Genomic DNA, 16,024 nt, shown 5'->3' with positions numbered 1-16,024 from the left:
CACACACACACACACACACACACACACACACACACACACACACACACACACACACACACACACACACACACACACACACACACACACACACACACACACACACACACACACACACACACACACACACACCTGATAAATGACTACCTACAAGGCAAGAGATACAGTACGTTCATAGAGGAGGACTGATTAGCAGAGAGAGCTAATGGAGCTCTAAGGACACCTAGTGGTGGCATTTACACCACTGATCCATGAACAGTTCAGACTGGTCAGGGAAGTGAGAAAGATAATGTTGCTGCTTCTGGCTTCAATGGATTCAAAGGCAGCTCCTTTTAGAAAGGGTCATCTCTGAAATATTTGTTAAGCCTATCTTTACCAAACTAGGGTTAATCGTGCATGATGCCTATTGTTTATGGAGCATGCATTATAAAAAGGATATGGGTCTCGGGTTACATACATTAATGATTTGCAAGAAGATATTGAGAAATATAAAACAGTGACAGTGAGAATGGTTTTATTTCTCGGCTATGCAATTGTTTTGCCTTGGTTGATTGACGGAAAATGGATGCCCTCTAAATATTTTCACACAGAGATTTCAATCATGCATTGCTCAGTTTAGATGTACCAGACGTTTTTAGATCATATCATTTAGGCTGTATCGTCCTCATCTAAGGCTTACACTGAGTTTTAGTTAACCACAGGACTGCAACACTAAACTGACAGGAAGACAGGGAGGATTATTATGTTCAGCAGAACTGACATCATAAATATTGAGTGGAGTAGGTTCATTTCCAGTTACAACACACAAGATTTTGCCTATTAGTTGATACTGCGGTGGGCTTTTCGGAAAGAGGCTAACATGATGAAACTGACAATCTCTGAAATCCATTTGGACCTCATTCAAGATTACATCTTTATCTGAGTGACCGCAGATTATTGTCCGCAGAGAGGTGTGCTAAAGCTGGATTATCCACTTGTTGGGGATCCATCTGACCCCATAGACGCAGCCTGCCAGCCTCACACGCCCTTACATCTGTGGGTGTTTTTTTTCCTCATGTTTTGGGCCATAGCAGTAGAAATGACACCAAAAACCCTCATCCTCAGATTACCATGGTTAGTTATCCACATATGTGGATAAAAAAACAAGGTCATCGTCATTACAAATGCATTTACAAGGGATGCGCTACATGCAACCTTCAAGCAGCCTAATTATTTTAACCCTAAAAATTGTTCACTATTCAACTAAAATTCAAACAGTAGAAAAGGCTATTTATTGATTTGTAAACAGCAACAAATAAATCAAGACAAGTTTACAGGAAGTTATAGCTAGCTCAAAAAAGGCACTGGAATTATCTGATGCCTTTTTACTTATTAAATATGCAATTGCATGCAGATATACATCAAAGCACACTAACAAAAACACCATCTTCAAGATATATATGATAGGATTATTGATGACTACAAAGTCCCATGTGCTCTCCTTTAATTCACCGTCATGCTTCACCTCTTCTTGCTGCTACATGGGTGGAGGTTTGCCACCATTTGGATATCTAAAAAGAAATGTAAATAAGGGGGTACAAGTCAACACTGGTTCTATGGTCTTAAACAGATCTATAACGTGATTAAAAGGCATTATAAAGTCCCTTGCATGTTGATTTCCTAACCTGCCGTCTTGCTCCTGGCTTGTGATGAGGACTCTGTTCCCGTCATGAAGCTGACCGGCTGGCAGGTTGCTTCCTGCTCTTCTAATGTGTCTTAAGGTAATGTCACTTTGGCCGCTGCGGACGGCATTGCTGTGCTTGTGCTTTTTGTCTGTAATGGAAATCATTTCAACGGTCTTGGTTAGAGAAAATAAGTAAACAAGTGGTCAACTTATTACACAGTAATATCGTTATAAAAGAAAGTCATTTTGTAACTGTCTAAAAGACTATTTGTGTGGATCTAGAGCTTGTTGTTACACACAATCAAACTGATCAGAAACAAATGACCTTATAGAGGATATATATCCCACTCACGCTTGAAATTGAATTGAGACTCGTCCATGTTGATCTGCAGGATGTCGGGTCCGGGCAGGAAGTTCTGCAGCCCTCCACTTATAGTCATTCCTCTGATAGCGGTGTTTCGAGGCATGAGGGGCAGCAGTCCAGGGAGGTTTATTTCATTGGTAGGAAGAGAAGCTCCAGGGTATTGGGCACAAGGCTTTAAGAGAAATATTAAAAAGCGAGTATAAGGGATAAGTATTACTTGTAATGACATCGGGTCTGACTAAACATGACCTCATTCGTATTTTTTCCTTTTTTCTTTCTGCACCTCTAGGTGATTCATTTTTAGGCGAGTGGGTGAAGTAGTTAGTCTTTCTTTTTGGAACTATTACCTTAAGTTAATGTTCACTATATTTTGTGCTGTCAACATTTCCAAATAAAATATAAAAAACGAACATTCAGATAATGCGTAACTGCAGGGTCAACTCAACCTACTCTTCTCTGATCTTCTCTCTACCTCCCTATGACCACTACTGTCACTGCAGTGTGTGCACTCCTCACTTGGCAGGGGGTTGGTTATAACATTGCTTATTGTTCCACATGTATAAGCATCTTACAGGGGAATACTAATTACGACTCATCAATAACAATGTTCAAGTTTAAACAAAAGCAGAGGCCCTAGCATGAATTGAAGGTGACAAGCTCGATGGCAGTTATGATGATATAGTTGTGTTTTTAATGACAAAAAACAAACAGGATCTCTGCTCTGTCAATTCCACATGTACGATTAACAAGCAGAGGGGGTCGTGTTGACCTGGCTAATGGGGGGTAAATCCACTGGTGCATTATCGGCCGGGCACATTTCATCTAATCAGCAGGATGATGCCAGCAGGCTTAGGCTGCTTTTAATTCAGAGCTGCAGGAGAATTACTGCCCTGGTCTCTCATTACATGAACATCAAATCAGTGGGACTAAAAGAGTATGATCCCGGCTTTCCCCGTTTTTACGGAGGCTGCTTGGTGACATTTTGATTCTATCAGTTGGACTGCATCTTACCTGATAAGGACCATGGAGAGATTATCTACATACGTAAATCATGCTAAAAGGATAGTAGAATGTTGGAATCAAATGTTTATTTTCTGCTAACTGAATATTTTGTAATATTTTCTACTAACCTTACAAGTTGATTAATAAACTGAGGTCACGCTCCCTCCTCCCCACAGGAAAATATGCTGAAGACTCAGATTATTTACTATTTGGCTCTCTTAAAAATAGCGATACTTGAGCAACAAAGGAATGTTACAAATAGTTGTGTGTCCTCAAAGTATGTACAGTATGTGTCTGAGTGGGGATTCATGCTGTGTGTGTCTCACTGTTGGCTCAACATTGAGGAGTTCAGCCCTGGTCTTTTCCTCCAGCGAGACCATCACCCCGTCCAGCACCTGCAGCTGGGACAGGCGGAGCACTATTGCTGGTCTGTGGAGAGAGTTTTTGGCCACCTGGAAAACAAAAAGGCGCCTTTTTGATAAAATAACCCAGAAATAGAGTCAAAGTATTGTTACTGTGTAGCATCAGTGAAGCCTGCCCTGAGGCATCTGGGATAAATATGATGCTATGTGGGACCCAATGTAGGTTCGTCCCCAACCGATATTACAGTGACCAGCTGAGGGCAGCCTCTGGCCAGGGCACAAGTTCAGCCAACTTTATGTTCCTATAGGGCACTGCTGCTGTAACGGCGTGCCAATGGATGTCCAGTGGAGAGGAGGAGATAGACTCTGGCGAGGGAACATGGGAGAGGTAGCAATCTCATGCTGTCAACAGCAGGAGGTATTGTCTCCAGGGTGGCTGTTGGCCTCCACCCCCTGGCAGGATTAACCCCCCCTATGGGAAGAGAAGGGGGATGGGGTCCGGCAGCATGGAGGCTTCCACAGCTGAGCGTGGCCCTGTGGACCGCAGAGAGTCCCTGCAGGCTCTGCTCAGGCCTGATCCATGAGCTCCAGATGGGTGATGTAACAGGGCCAATAGCTCGCTGCCATTTGGTCAACGGATTTGTCTCTGATGCCGGCCAGTTTGAGGCACAGCAGATGGCCCATCATGTAATCGCTTAATTTGGAAACATAGAGTTACACTGGGATAGTGTTTTGGATTGTGCAAGTGAGAAATTGAGCCTGTGAGTGTGCTTTTGATAATATATTTTCTAGCAGAACAGTTTCAAAGAGCCCACTGACCGACACCTTGTAGATTCACATAGATTCTGGGCAAAGCTCATAACAAGAAAAACACACTGGGGTAAAACATTTTCATATCACCTTAGTGTTTTAACACCTGTAACACTTACAGGATTGCCCACAACCGAGAGCTCTGTCAGCGAAGGAAGAACTTCGAGTTTTTCAAGCTCTGTGATGTCCTAGAAAAAGTAAGGAAACAAAGATTATATTACATTATTATTCATTCACTTTCCCCTTTTATTCATGTTTCTTTTCCACTGGCTGTAGCCACTCTGTGCTGAGAGGAGAGATATGCATGAACGGTTCATCATTTTGGTGTGGGAGGATGGAAGCAGCTGATGGGAGAGATTACATGTGTGATCTCTCATTAATCTCATGAGAGTTTGGGCATGCTACAGGGCATGGGGGGTGTTTTCTATCATTCCCAGGTTTATGGTTGCACTTGGCTGTGATTCAAAGACGCCCCCACTGTGAGAACTGTTGCGCGGGGATGATTGCTGTATTTCATGTCTTAATTGAATGCATAGAAACATTAAGGATGTGAAGGGAAGAAGGAAAAGGCAACAAAAGTGCAAATCACTCGCCCTGGGTGAGCAGCAGATGCAGACTGAGCAGCTGATTACACGTTGTCCTGATTGTTCCCCTCTTTCTACACGGCCCTGACCTTCAATCAAAACTTGATTCTCCTTAATGCTAACCCTTGCATGCCACAGTGGGGTGGTAATGACTCATGATTACTATACTTCACGTCTTACTTTGCAAATGCCAGGCAAAGTAATACTGCTGCATACTGAATAAAAATACATTCTTAAACATCCAACACATTTCTTTTTAATGAACCAATCTCAAAAGTGTGACCTTGGTGGGTCACCTCAATGTGTTGATTACGGTAGATTCAATACAATTTGAATATGCAGTTTTATTAAGAAATGTGAATATAAACATTTAAGGCACCCAGCATGTGAGAGAACCCTGCAGCTGGAGGAGAATACCTGCAGCTTGTTGATGCCAAGAAAGAGCTTGCGGAGCTCCGTCAGAGGGTCCAGATAGTTGAGCTCCCGGATCCGGTTCTCTGCTAGGTGCAGCTCCAGCAGGACATTCTGGGATATGAAAGAGTTCTCGGCCAGAGCTTTGATCCGGTTCCTGTCTAACACAAGCTCTCTCAGCTGATGAAGCCCCTCCAATCCATCCACCTGGCTGATATCGTTACCTAAAGATCAAACTATCACATTAGTCTATTAACAAAAAAGGGCCCTAAATTAAAAACGTAAAGGTCACCTATTATGCAAAATCCACTTGTTCCTGTCTTTTATACATCAACATGTGTTCCCTCTTTGTAAAGAGATTCTGAAAGTTTCAGGTAAAAAAAAGATTGGCTCACTTTTTGTCCTGATCCATTTATATAAAAACCTGTCTGAAAATGAGCTGACCAGATTTTGGCCACTTTATGATGTCATAACAATTTTTTGGCTTGTTTAAACATTAGCCAATAATCAACCAAGGTAACCCCCGCCACCTTATCACCTGAATCTCCTGCTAGAGCACCATTGTGTTTTTTTTAACCAAATATCTCTCAGAGGGGGGTGGGGAGGGGCTCCTTATTTTCATCTAAAGCAGGGGTGTCAAACTCAAATACACAGTGGGTCAAAATAAAAAAAATGGGTACTAGTCGAGGGCCGGACTGTTTCAATGTTTATAGCAAAACTTATTGAAATGAACTTATTGCACATATTAAACCTGGAACTAACAAAGCTTAAATTATTGCCTATAAAAACAACATTAAATAATCACTTGCATTAATTTGTTATGGCTCTATCTGCAGATTTTCCCGAGACATTTCTTATGATTACATTTTTCCACAGGCCAACAACAGCTTCAAAAAAACAATTTCCCTCAAAGAAAAAACAAACATGCCCTGTTGTCGCAAGAACAAAAGTGCAGAAGGAAATCCATTAAACTCAGTTTGCTGCTCTGTGATGCTCAAGCAGATACTTGGCATCTCATCTTGGGTGCAAGTTCATCAATGTTTGGGCTCAGGCTCTGGGCTGAGGAAACCCTCAGGATTGAGTGAAGGTGTGCGTGCAATATACCGGCGGGCCAGATCTAATAGAAATTAGAAATTATCCTGTGGGCCGAAATTAAATCCACCAAGGGACTGATTTGGCCCCGGGGCCTTGAGTTTGACACATGTGATCTAAAGTAACAGATAGAGAATCAGCACTTTTGAAACAGGGCTGAAATAGAGGGGTTTATGGGATGCTACAATGCATGATCTGTTTGGTATTTGGAGCCAAACCGTTCAGAGACATGTTTTGTATATATCTGAGACCTATAATATATTGATGAAAAACAGTATAATAGGGGACCTTTAAAAAAATATAAAAGCGAAAGTTTGAATGCAAGATGAACATGTGTTTGGTATTCGTCAGGTGGCCCTGGTGTCAAAGAGTCTGAAATGACAGAGACAGCTTTGAAAGGATTTCTAGCAAAAAGGGAAGAATGGACAAGTAAGGTCAGCTTTGTGGGACAGAACACTCGGACAAAGCAAAACTCAATCCAAAGCTATCAAAAGCATTTCAAAAGGAAGTCAGTCTTTCTTTTCTTCGGGTCTCATCTCCCACCTGGCCTGCGGTCTATGGGAGACTTTGCTTGCCTTTTCACAGGCTCTATACACTGCACTTTTAACAGGCTTTGTGAGGGAGGGGTTGTACGTTACCCATACATACCTTGAAGGAAGAGTGCTTTAAGATTGGTGAGCCTGCTGAGCTGCAGATTGGCCATATTGGAGATGCCATTGTGACTCAAATGCAGCACCTCCAGGCTGCCCATCAGTGGCTCCAGACTGCCAGTGGGCCCAGTTTCCCTTGAACAAAGTCAGGAGAATGACAGTTTGCAACCTCTGTGGTTAAATGAACATCTCTGTCTCCCTCCCACTGCCTCATTTAGCTGGTCAGACCTCACAGGAGCAGACCACCTAAAGGCAATCAGTCAGGGCAAAGGCTTATAAACTGGTTTCTATAAAAGGTAAATGTGATCACGCAATATACTGACGCCAAAGAATACAAACCAAGATTTAAATATTTCCTCTAAGGTATAATATCCCTAGAGAGAATATATGTTTGACTTAATAAAAATCTGAACATCTTGAAACTGTATTTATTTATATTTTATTCCCATTTATGCGCTTCTAGTTTGAACTATTTATAATATTTAAGTTATTACTTTTTCTAAAACATAAGTTTATACTTTTTTATATTTTTAAATGATTTTGATAATACTTGTTTTTTATAACCCCATTGGTCTTGATTTGTTCTAACTTATTTCTTGTTTTTATTTTCAATATTTGGACCTTGCAGTCTTATGTGGGTTTTATGCTTGTGGAAATAGATTTTTTTTTGTGGATGAAAATCATACTAACAGATCAGACATAGGATGGTCAGTGCTGCCCCCTAATGGCCACTCACTTCATGTTCAGTTGAACTTCATACTTCCCACCAGGCAGTAGTCGTAAATTGTAAACTGTAAAAAAGATATGTGAATTACTGCAATAAGAATTGTGTTACCCTTTCCCTTTGGATGAGCTCGGTTGGCCGTAACCACTGGAGTGAACCTTGCTGTACAGAATCTGTCTGTTGGTCAGAGGAGCCTGAGTCTTCTGTCTAGGCAGGATGGACTCAATGTGGTTGTAGTTCAGACAAAGAGCCTTTTAAAGAAGAACACGGAAATAAGGAAGTTGTCCACAGCGCAGGGGCAGTACAAGCCAGTTTGTTATTTTTGGATATTCAGGTCAATATTTACTTTGATATTAGGCAGGTAAATGAGACCAGAGAAGGAGGTGAGGTTGTTGTGGTCTAAGTTGACGCTGCGTAGGCTACAGAACAGGTCTGCTGGAGACAGATCCACCATCCTGTAGGGAAAAACAACACATTCAATTAGCCTTGAAAGGACCAAGTATTGGGATGTCTCTGTTTCGCCCCGTTTTTCAAAGTAAGTAAATTACTATTACAATTGTTTTGGACCTGTGTTCATCCGTCTGTATACCTAAGATATTACCTGATGGAGCAGGACTGCAGGGTGAGGTAGGTGATGTCTGTGTAGTTTGAGTGGCCCAGCTTCTCTCCCACCATGTCAGGGTTGAGTCTTCCTCCAAACATATCCTTTGCACTTTCACACTCAGTTACCTCCTGGAGGGAACAACAGCAAACACAAAACACTTGATAAACCATCATCACTTCAATATCTGAAAGGTTTGACTGGTAGATGTTGTTGTCAGTTTTTACCACTGCAACGCCATCTAGAGCTTTTAAGGAGGGTAGGTGGAACACCACATAAATGCGATAGTTTTCCAGCTTTTCCAGTAAAGGATTCCCATAAAGGTCCAGAATGATGAGGTTCGTCAATCCCTGAGGAGACAAAGAGAAGAGTTCAAGCTCAGAAAACAAGTATGGAATTGAAATCTTACTGTCCTTATTTCTTTCCCACTTGCCTTTAGAAAGTAGATGTCTCGTGATGTACAAATCTGGTTGTTGCCGATGTAGAGCTCGAGTAGGGAGCGGACTCTCTGGATCCCATGCAGGGAACTGATAGAGTTGTTCTCCACAGACAGGAAAGACAAGTTGGGCAGCTGTTCTAGGACTAAAGGCTCCAGACTAGACAGCTGATTCCCATCTACACTCAGTTTATTAAGGCAATGCAGTTTTGATATCCCTAAAAAACAGAAGGTAAAGATAGAAAGAACGTATTATTTATTGTTTTTAGGTTTTCCTTGATGTTGTTATTCCAACGTCATTGACAAGTTAAGGATGTGACTTACCATTGAGTGTGCTTATGTTGTTGTTGTTGAGGGAAAGCTCCTCCAGGTTCAAGCAGCTTTCCAGACCCTCCACTTTAGAAATGTCATTATCATTAAAGGAAGCCCAGCGAAGGTTGACCAGCTTATTCAGATTGATCAGTTTGGAAATCCTCTGGTTGTCAAAGTTCAGGGAAGTGATCTGCTCAATATAACGGATACAAACATATATTATTGTTGAGAAAAGTGTACTACAATTGTATTTGGTAATGTAATTAAAGTATGTTTCAGTGCCATTCAAAAAGCATGCTCACTTTTGCAGTCCAGTCTGGCTCCAGCTCTCGGTTGAGGCCCGATGGAGCAGGACTGAGAGAACACAGGAGCTGGGCTGTTGACAGCAGGCTGAGACTGCGGGGACGATCGCCGCTGGTACGCGAGAGGGCCAGAAGAGATGCCTGCAAGCAGAGTGTCAAAAGGTCTGATTGAATTACAGTGAAGCCTGTTTTAACCGGAAGATATCCACATACTGTACTTTGGTCCTTCATTGTAGAATGGTAATACTCATAAACCTGGGTGACTTTGGCTCCAGCAGCCATCTGAACAGCACAAGCAGCCTCCTCCTCTGCCACCATCATGTCGTCCAGGTGTGTGAGGGTCGTGAGGCGGCCCAGTATGGTCATTCTGACTGCTTCGGGCTGAAAGAAGACAACAGTTTTAATTCTACCTTGTGTATTTACTTACACATCTCAAAACATTCTGTTGCATTCTGTTTTATTTGTTCTATGTCCTATACATGTTGCACTGTTGGAGGAGCCTGTGACTTGCCATATCTACACTGCAGCTAATGTGCACCTGACAATAAAGCCTTCAATCTAGAATCCAAAGCATGTTTTATTAGATTTATTTTTGAAAACTGCACGCACCCGGTTCCATGGGTTGTATCTGGTGTCCAGTCTCAGCAGAGCGGGTGTGTGTTTCCTCAGCACAGCCGTGTCCTCTCTGGCCTTGGTCAACTTGTTCCAGCGCAGGTCGAGCTGTTTGAGCTGTCCCAACCTCTTCAGCCCTTCGAGAGTCACAAGGCGATTGTAGCTCGCGTCCAAAAACTCAAGGTGGGGCTGTGATGTAGATCACAGAGAAAATAGATGTTAAATGTGTCCACCTTTTGCTATGCTCTCCTACACAGCTGCTATAAAATATGTGCCAAACCACTAACCAATCCCATCCAATATTACAGAGGTAAGTTACCATGAAATGCTGTTTTTTATGACTTCAGACACTAATTAGATAACCCTCCATAATATAATGTTTACCATGTGAGAAATGTCATCTAGGTGTGTGAACTCATTAAAGCTGATGGTAAGATGCCGTAGAGCTGTGAGGTGGGAGATCTCCTTTATTTGACTCAGACTGTTGCCATGAAGGTTCAGCACCTGGAGGTTAAACATTTTGAAGATTATCAGGAGTGTACGAAAAGACTTCCAAACTCAATGTGTGTTATTTGAAAGGAGAGAATACTTGCAGTGATTTGACTGAGAACGTTAGCTCTGGCCACGTTAAGCAGAATTTTGTCATCCAAGCTCAACAGCTTGGGCTGCGGCGGCAGCACAGGCTCCATGTTGAGGACTTCCCTGTCTAGGACTATATCGTTGGACGGAGTTTCATCTCTGCCTGTGCTGTGTGGTTGTTCTTGATCCTAGTAACAACATATCAACAGGGTTAAAGCATGCCAATTGGTTAGTAGGAATGTAATCATTGACTTCTAATAGTTTTTAAAACTTAATTGAAATATACTAACACAAATAAAATAAATGATTTGTAAATCAAGAATGAAACTAGGGAAGACACAACAAAAACAAATTGTGTTTAAGGTCTGTACGTTTTGGTTGAAAAAGCAATTGAATTGTAGCTACTGAATTTTGATCACATGACACCTCAGCGAGACTTATGTTGAAAACGAAAGTACAGTATGTTGAAAATAAACAATGACCCACCGCGCTGATATATTCAAAGTAGATGATGTACTCGGGCAGGACAAGCTCATGGTCGAACACGTACCACTGTCTTCGCCTGGGACTGCACTCGGGACCAGTGTGTGTTTTAGTGGAGCGAGGTCTCTCTGAATGAAAAACACATAGATTTGCAATGACATTTCACAAATACTTGAACACCTAATATTTAATAGAGCGTATACCTTGACTGACTGCAGTTCTGTGCTTAGCGTCCACATTGCGATACACAGAAATCAATCTTGGATATCTGCTTCTGTCTAACGGGTCTCCCTCTCGGAGAGGCGTGCTGTGGCCCACAAACACTTTGGAGACGATAATCTGACCTAAAGGCAAAAAACATAAGCATGTAAGCAACAAAACAAAAAGTCACATACAGGGGGAGGCTGTTGTGGACGGCCCAAATCTTCCAGTACTATTTTACAGACAGACTTCAAAATCAAACTCACCGTGCCTGAAGGGGATCGGGTCCGCATTGAGCTTTGAATCTTGGCTGGCCTGTCGTAGAGTGTGTTCAATTCTGGGCTGTTCAGCCACACTCAAGCTGTTGGATAAAGGTATGGCACCATCTTTTTCCAACGCCTAGTTTAAAGTCAACATGATAAGAGTCAGCATGATTTGGTGTTTGTGTGAAACAAGCCAAAGATGATATACACACCTCATTCTGTTCGGATGTTCTGAAGCCTTCCTCTACGATGCACAAACTGTCTTCTTTCTCGCTATAGTTTTCACAGTCTGCTACGTAGAACAAGTGATCCAGCCGACGTTTGGAATTCCTGCTTAAAAAGTTTGAAATTAGAATCAAATTTGAATAATGCATGGTCCAATTACTGTTAGAATGATCACAATAGTAAGAATGCCTGTGAATAATTAGTAAAAATGTGTCAACCATCATCAGACTTCAGTACAGTATACTTACTGTGAAGAGAGAGCAGACTCTTCGCTGGCTAAAAGGGTGTGAAGTTTGTCCTCAAAGCGAAGCCTCAAAGCACTGTTGTGGATGCGGATGATTCTGTTGACCTTAATGCCAGTGATGCTGTGAACCTTGAAGTCTGAAGGAGAAAAGCGGGAATGCAGGAGGTCGCAACAGGAAGTAAACCTGTTGGGTGAAGAATATAATAAACTAGGATGTAAGGGAAGTTTATTGAATTGTAGTCTGTAAATGTTAACTTTGATGATGGTTGTTATTCATTTTGATTATAATAAAGTAAGTACGTACCAAGCGTCAGTAGAGCAGCCTTCTTCCAAACGAATATTTCCAACACTTTCCAGCTCCATCAGCAGAAACTGGACTGTATATTCCATCATGCTTGTGGCTTGCGTCCAAACCCGCTCGTACCAGGCTTCAATCCTGAATACAGCGGAGAGATTTTTTTAATGTCGGATGTAGGAATATGTACTGTACAGTATGAACCCTTATTCTGCAAAGCACTGTCAGATTCTCTTTGTATTTTATTCAAATATATACGGACTCCTGCAGCCTCCTGGCCCATAGCTGTAGTCTCTCCCTCAGTGCTTCAATCTTGCTGAGTATTTTGTGCTGCATAGCCGGACTGATGTCAGTGGTTATGTCACTTCTGTCGATTGAACCTTCAACCAGGTGAGTGGATCCGTCCTCCATGGTGCAGGCGGACTTCTTGCAACTAGCCGGCAACTCACGTTCAAGCTAGGTAAGTATAAAACATCTTTCTTATTATTGTACAAACACAGCAATATGAAGATAGAGATAAGAGCAGAATACATCTTTTTGTTACAGCTGATAAATAGTTTGTGGCATGTTTCATGGATTGTACATACACTCTTGAGGGCGTGATTGAGTGTTCTGATGCAATCTTTGGGTAACTGTAACATGGTTTTCTTCCTCTCCATTAGACTCAGCCGGATCTCTGCCAGGTTTCTCTGAGCAGTATGTACACGCATGTTGTAGTACATCATTTTTTTCATTACTGTGGCCTAAAAGTAAACAAAGGCATTGATACAACAAATAAACAACATTTGACATACCTTTTTGATAGATGGCAATTTTGCAAACCTCAAGAACCTAACTTTATGTTAAACAATATGTCAATAAGGTTTCCAAATAAATTAAATGTCTGAAGCTAACTTAAAGGGAAAGGACCATATGTGATGCATAAGACACCTAAAACTAGTGTCTTGAAATCTAAATAAATGACACATTTGAAGAATGATTTGTAACTCTGCTGAAGAACTAACCATACAGAAGAAATAACAACAACAATGTACATGAATCAAGAGAGTTAGTATCCTCTCAAGAGTCAAAAAAACTCAGAAAAGTAACTCATGTTCTCAGTACCTCAGCTGCATCCTTGACTTGCTTACTCGAGACGTCATAGGTGTCAAGCAGCTGGAGGCCAGGCATGTAGTAAAGGACATGTGTGGCGTAGTTACACAGCAGACACACTGGGTTTGGAGTTGAAGTGGGGTCCTTCAGGGCTAGTTCTCTCAGATTGGGTAAGCGGGCAAGCAGGGTCAGCTCCTGATACACAGATAACAGCAACATAACACACGGGATAGTTATTAATAGGGTTCTTTCTCTTCAGGTTATAGGCCTTCAAATTTGTTTTCTTTGATTCCGCAGTAGTTGCAATATAGTGGGCGCTGTGCTGTGAATAATTGCATTCCTTATAGCAAAGCTGGGTAGGGCCAAAGGTGGTTTGCAGATAGATGTTTGAGTTGTTGATCATCAAATCAAAGCTAGTCATAAAACGTTTCCATCGGTATAACCTTGAACATGACTGAATGAGCTACAGTATGTCCACAAACCCGCATATCACAAACATCCAAATAGTCTTTGAAAATGTATTTTTGATTAGATGTAGCCATGAATGTATATCATTGAATCCTGAATAACATACATTGAAACGATCCTGCTCAATACCTTATTGAAGGTCTTGCACAGCCAGCCCATTGTGGTATTGATTAAAAATCTGAACTGACCCCGACATTTGAAGAATTTGGAATAACCCTTTTCAGACCCAGGATTTTAATAAGATTCTGAAATATGTGGGACACCTTTTTTATAAAGACATTCCAAAAGCATAATTCTGTGTTTAGTCTTACTTTAAAGGAGCTGATGTTGTTTCCGGACAGATTAAGATTCTGAAGGCCAACGTTGGGATCAAGGCTATGCCCTTAAAAAAGAAGTTTAAAATGATTTCATTAATATTTCTTTCAAACAGCTCAAGGAATCTCAATTAAACATGGCAAAGAAACTGTAGAGGAATTTAAAAACGTACCAATCTTTTCAATATCGTTGTCAGCTAGGTTTAATTCTTTGAGGTTTTGAAGCATGTCCAAGCCCTATAGAAAAACAAACAACCACACATGCCAGATAAACATGACAGCACGATAGAGCACAGACAGACAGACAACTCATAGTGTTTTGTACAAACCTGTATTTGAGTTATGCAGTTGTGGTTTAGCCACAACACTTCTAGGTTGATCAGCAATTCTAAATTATTTATTTCACAGATATGATTATCATAAATGTAGATTTTCTTTAGTTGTACACAATTCTGTAGTCCAGATATTCCCTGCAAAATAAGAAGATGGAACACATTATTGTATGTACATGACATTTGTTGTAAAATTCACTAAAACGTAATGTAAAATGTGTTGCCATTAAATGCCTGAGGGGAGACTCTGTGTTTACTAATTGTAAGGTTTAATTACCCCTGCAACAAACACTACGTAGTGAAAACTACTATAAAAACGTTGGTGGACTGTAATTTGAGACATTACATATCATTTGATTGTTTCAGCAGTGCCAGTAGTGATTATTAGAAAGGTGACAAGCAAAACAAACTTACTGTCAGGTCGCACTGGACTACCCAGAGCTCCCGAAGCAGAGGACAGCGCTCAAGTCCTTCAATGTGTTTTATATCCTGGCCCACTATGGTCAGCTGGCAGAGCCTTGGGAAGAAGGAAAGTCCAACCATGCGAGGAAAACCAGAGAAGAAGATCTCCAGGGAGCTTACATTGCTTCCTTCTTGTCGAATTTTTTCATAGCACACCCCATTGGCCATGCACTTTTGAGAAGAAGAAAAAAGTAAAGGGAAATTGATTAAGTAAAAAGGAAGAAGTGTTGCATTTTAACATTTCAGATTATGAACTAATGTTTTAGTAATACAACTGGTTATTGTTTATTACTTTAGCCAAATAGTGCATTTGATACTCACCAGTTCTTTGACCTCCTCCTCATCACCGCGATTCTTTTGTTTCTCACTCTGTATCATAACTTTTCTGCTGTATGTACTGCAGCTGAGACTACTCCAAATTAAGTATTTAATTTGATTTTGTGATTCATATATGAAGCTTTATTCTAGTAGTCTATTTGAAACAACAACAAAAAACTAATTCCGTTATATTAATAGGGCAAATGCTAACAAATAAATTAGGATAGTAAAAAACAAACATTCATGCTAACTATGCTAGCCTCTAAAGTTAGGCTACTTTACCAGCTAGCTAACGATAGACGCATATGTTGTTAACTCAGTAAATGCGAACAAATATTATTCAAAACTCAACCTTGCAAGTCAGACAAAACGAACACTATTTCCTGCCGAAGAATTACATAATATCTATAGACTTAAACTGAGACAATCTCAAACTCTGGCCCATCAGCTTTGTTTGGCATCAGTCTGTGTCCAGGCAGGAGCGTCTGGTTGCTAGGGAGCCATGTTGAAACTTTGGCTTGTCCAGATCCAGATCATATGTTGAGCTTCCACGTGATGGCGCCACACTGCAAGCTACATGTTCACACAACCATACATCCACTTTGTAAGCACACTTTTATAAAACATTTGGAATTCTGTTTGTTTTTACATCATGATTTCGTGTAATTGACCTGTCATTTGCGCTATCTTTCTGCTCTCTTTGGGCAATGCGTATACTTTCTACTATCTTTACGTAGGATGAGTGTAGTCTGTTTTACAACACCAAGCATCATTTTTGAAGACATCCACTCCATCAATGTCAAACACTTGACACAGACGGAAAACA

At 41.1% G+C, this 16,024-nt stretch overlaps 1 protein-coding gene across 3 annotated transcripts; it reads right to left on the bottom strand.

The window, feature by feature from the left end:
• Nucleotides 1–1,249: 1,249 nt before the first annotated feature.
• lrrc9 (leucine rich repeat containing 9) lies at nt 1,250–16,002 on the bottom strand. Of its 3 annotated transcripts, XM_079691969.1 has the most exons (33): nt 15,870–16,002; nt 15,202–15,771; nt 14,833–15,051; nt 14,416–14,556; nt 14,260–14,323; nt 14,084–14,154; nt 13,317–13,499; nt 12,800–12,955; nt 12,475–12,668; nt 12,222–12,353; nt 11,922–12,101; nt 11,661–11,781; nt 11,452–11,584; nt 11,188–11,328; nt 10,988–11,112; nt 10,516–10,689; nt 10,307–10,426; nt 9,920–10,111; nt 9,566–9,691; nt 9,311–9,451; nt 9,021–9,198; nt 8,694–8,914; nt 8,488–8,610; nt 8,261–8,391; nt 8,006–8,114; nt 7,771–7,910; nt 6,934–7,070; nt 5,200–5,417; nt 4,318–4,386; nt 3,353–3,478; nt 2,013–2,196; nt 1,662–1,809; nt 1,250–1,547 (listed from the first exon to the last, which is right to left on the bottom strand). In XM_079691969.1, exons 2-33 carry the CDS (start codon nt 15,256–15,258, stop codon nt 1,514–1,516), a joined length of 4,488 nt encoding a protein of 1,495 aa, XP_079548095.1. In that variant the 5' UTR covers nt 15,259–15,771; nt 15,870–16,002; the 3' UTR covers nt 1,250–1,513. The 3 variants fall into 3 exon arrangements, with proteins under 3 accessions (XP_079548095.1, XP_079548094.1, XP_079548096.1); XM_079691968.1 differs by having other exon boundaries at nt 15,202–15,962; XM_079691970.1 differs by having other exon boundaries at nt 11,661–11,778; nt 15,202–15,962.
• Nucleotides 16,003–16,024: the final 22 nt, after the last annotated feature.

This window comes from Notothenia rossii, assembly GCF_949606895.1.
Source record: "Notothenia rossii genome assembly, chromosome: 7".
Classification (NCBI taxonomy): Eukaryota; Metazoa; Chordata; class Actinopteri; order Perciformes; family Nototheniidae; genus Notothenia; species Notothenia rossii.
The sequence above is the reverse complement of the archived record's forward strand: the minus strand, read 5'-3'. Positions and strand labels throughout refer to the sequence as shown.

What these genes read in the sequence shown, in the direction of transcription:
- lrrc9 (XM_079691969.1), bottom strand. Translation starts at nt 15,258, where the DNA reads ATGATACAGAGTGAGAAACAAAAGAATCGCGGTGATGAGGAGGAGGTC. An exon ending in ACGTTCTCAGTCAAATCACT is followed by an intron (nt 10,427 to 10,515) that starts GCAAGTATTCTC and finishes TTTAACCTCCAG; the next exon opens with GTGCTGAACCTTCATGGCAA. An exon ending in CTGGAGCCAAAGTCACCCAG is followed by an intron (nt 9,452 to 9,565) that starts GTTTATGAGTAT and finishes CTCTGCTTGCAG; the next exon opens with GCATCTCTTCTGGCCCTCTC.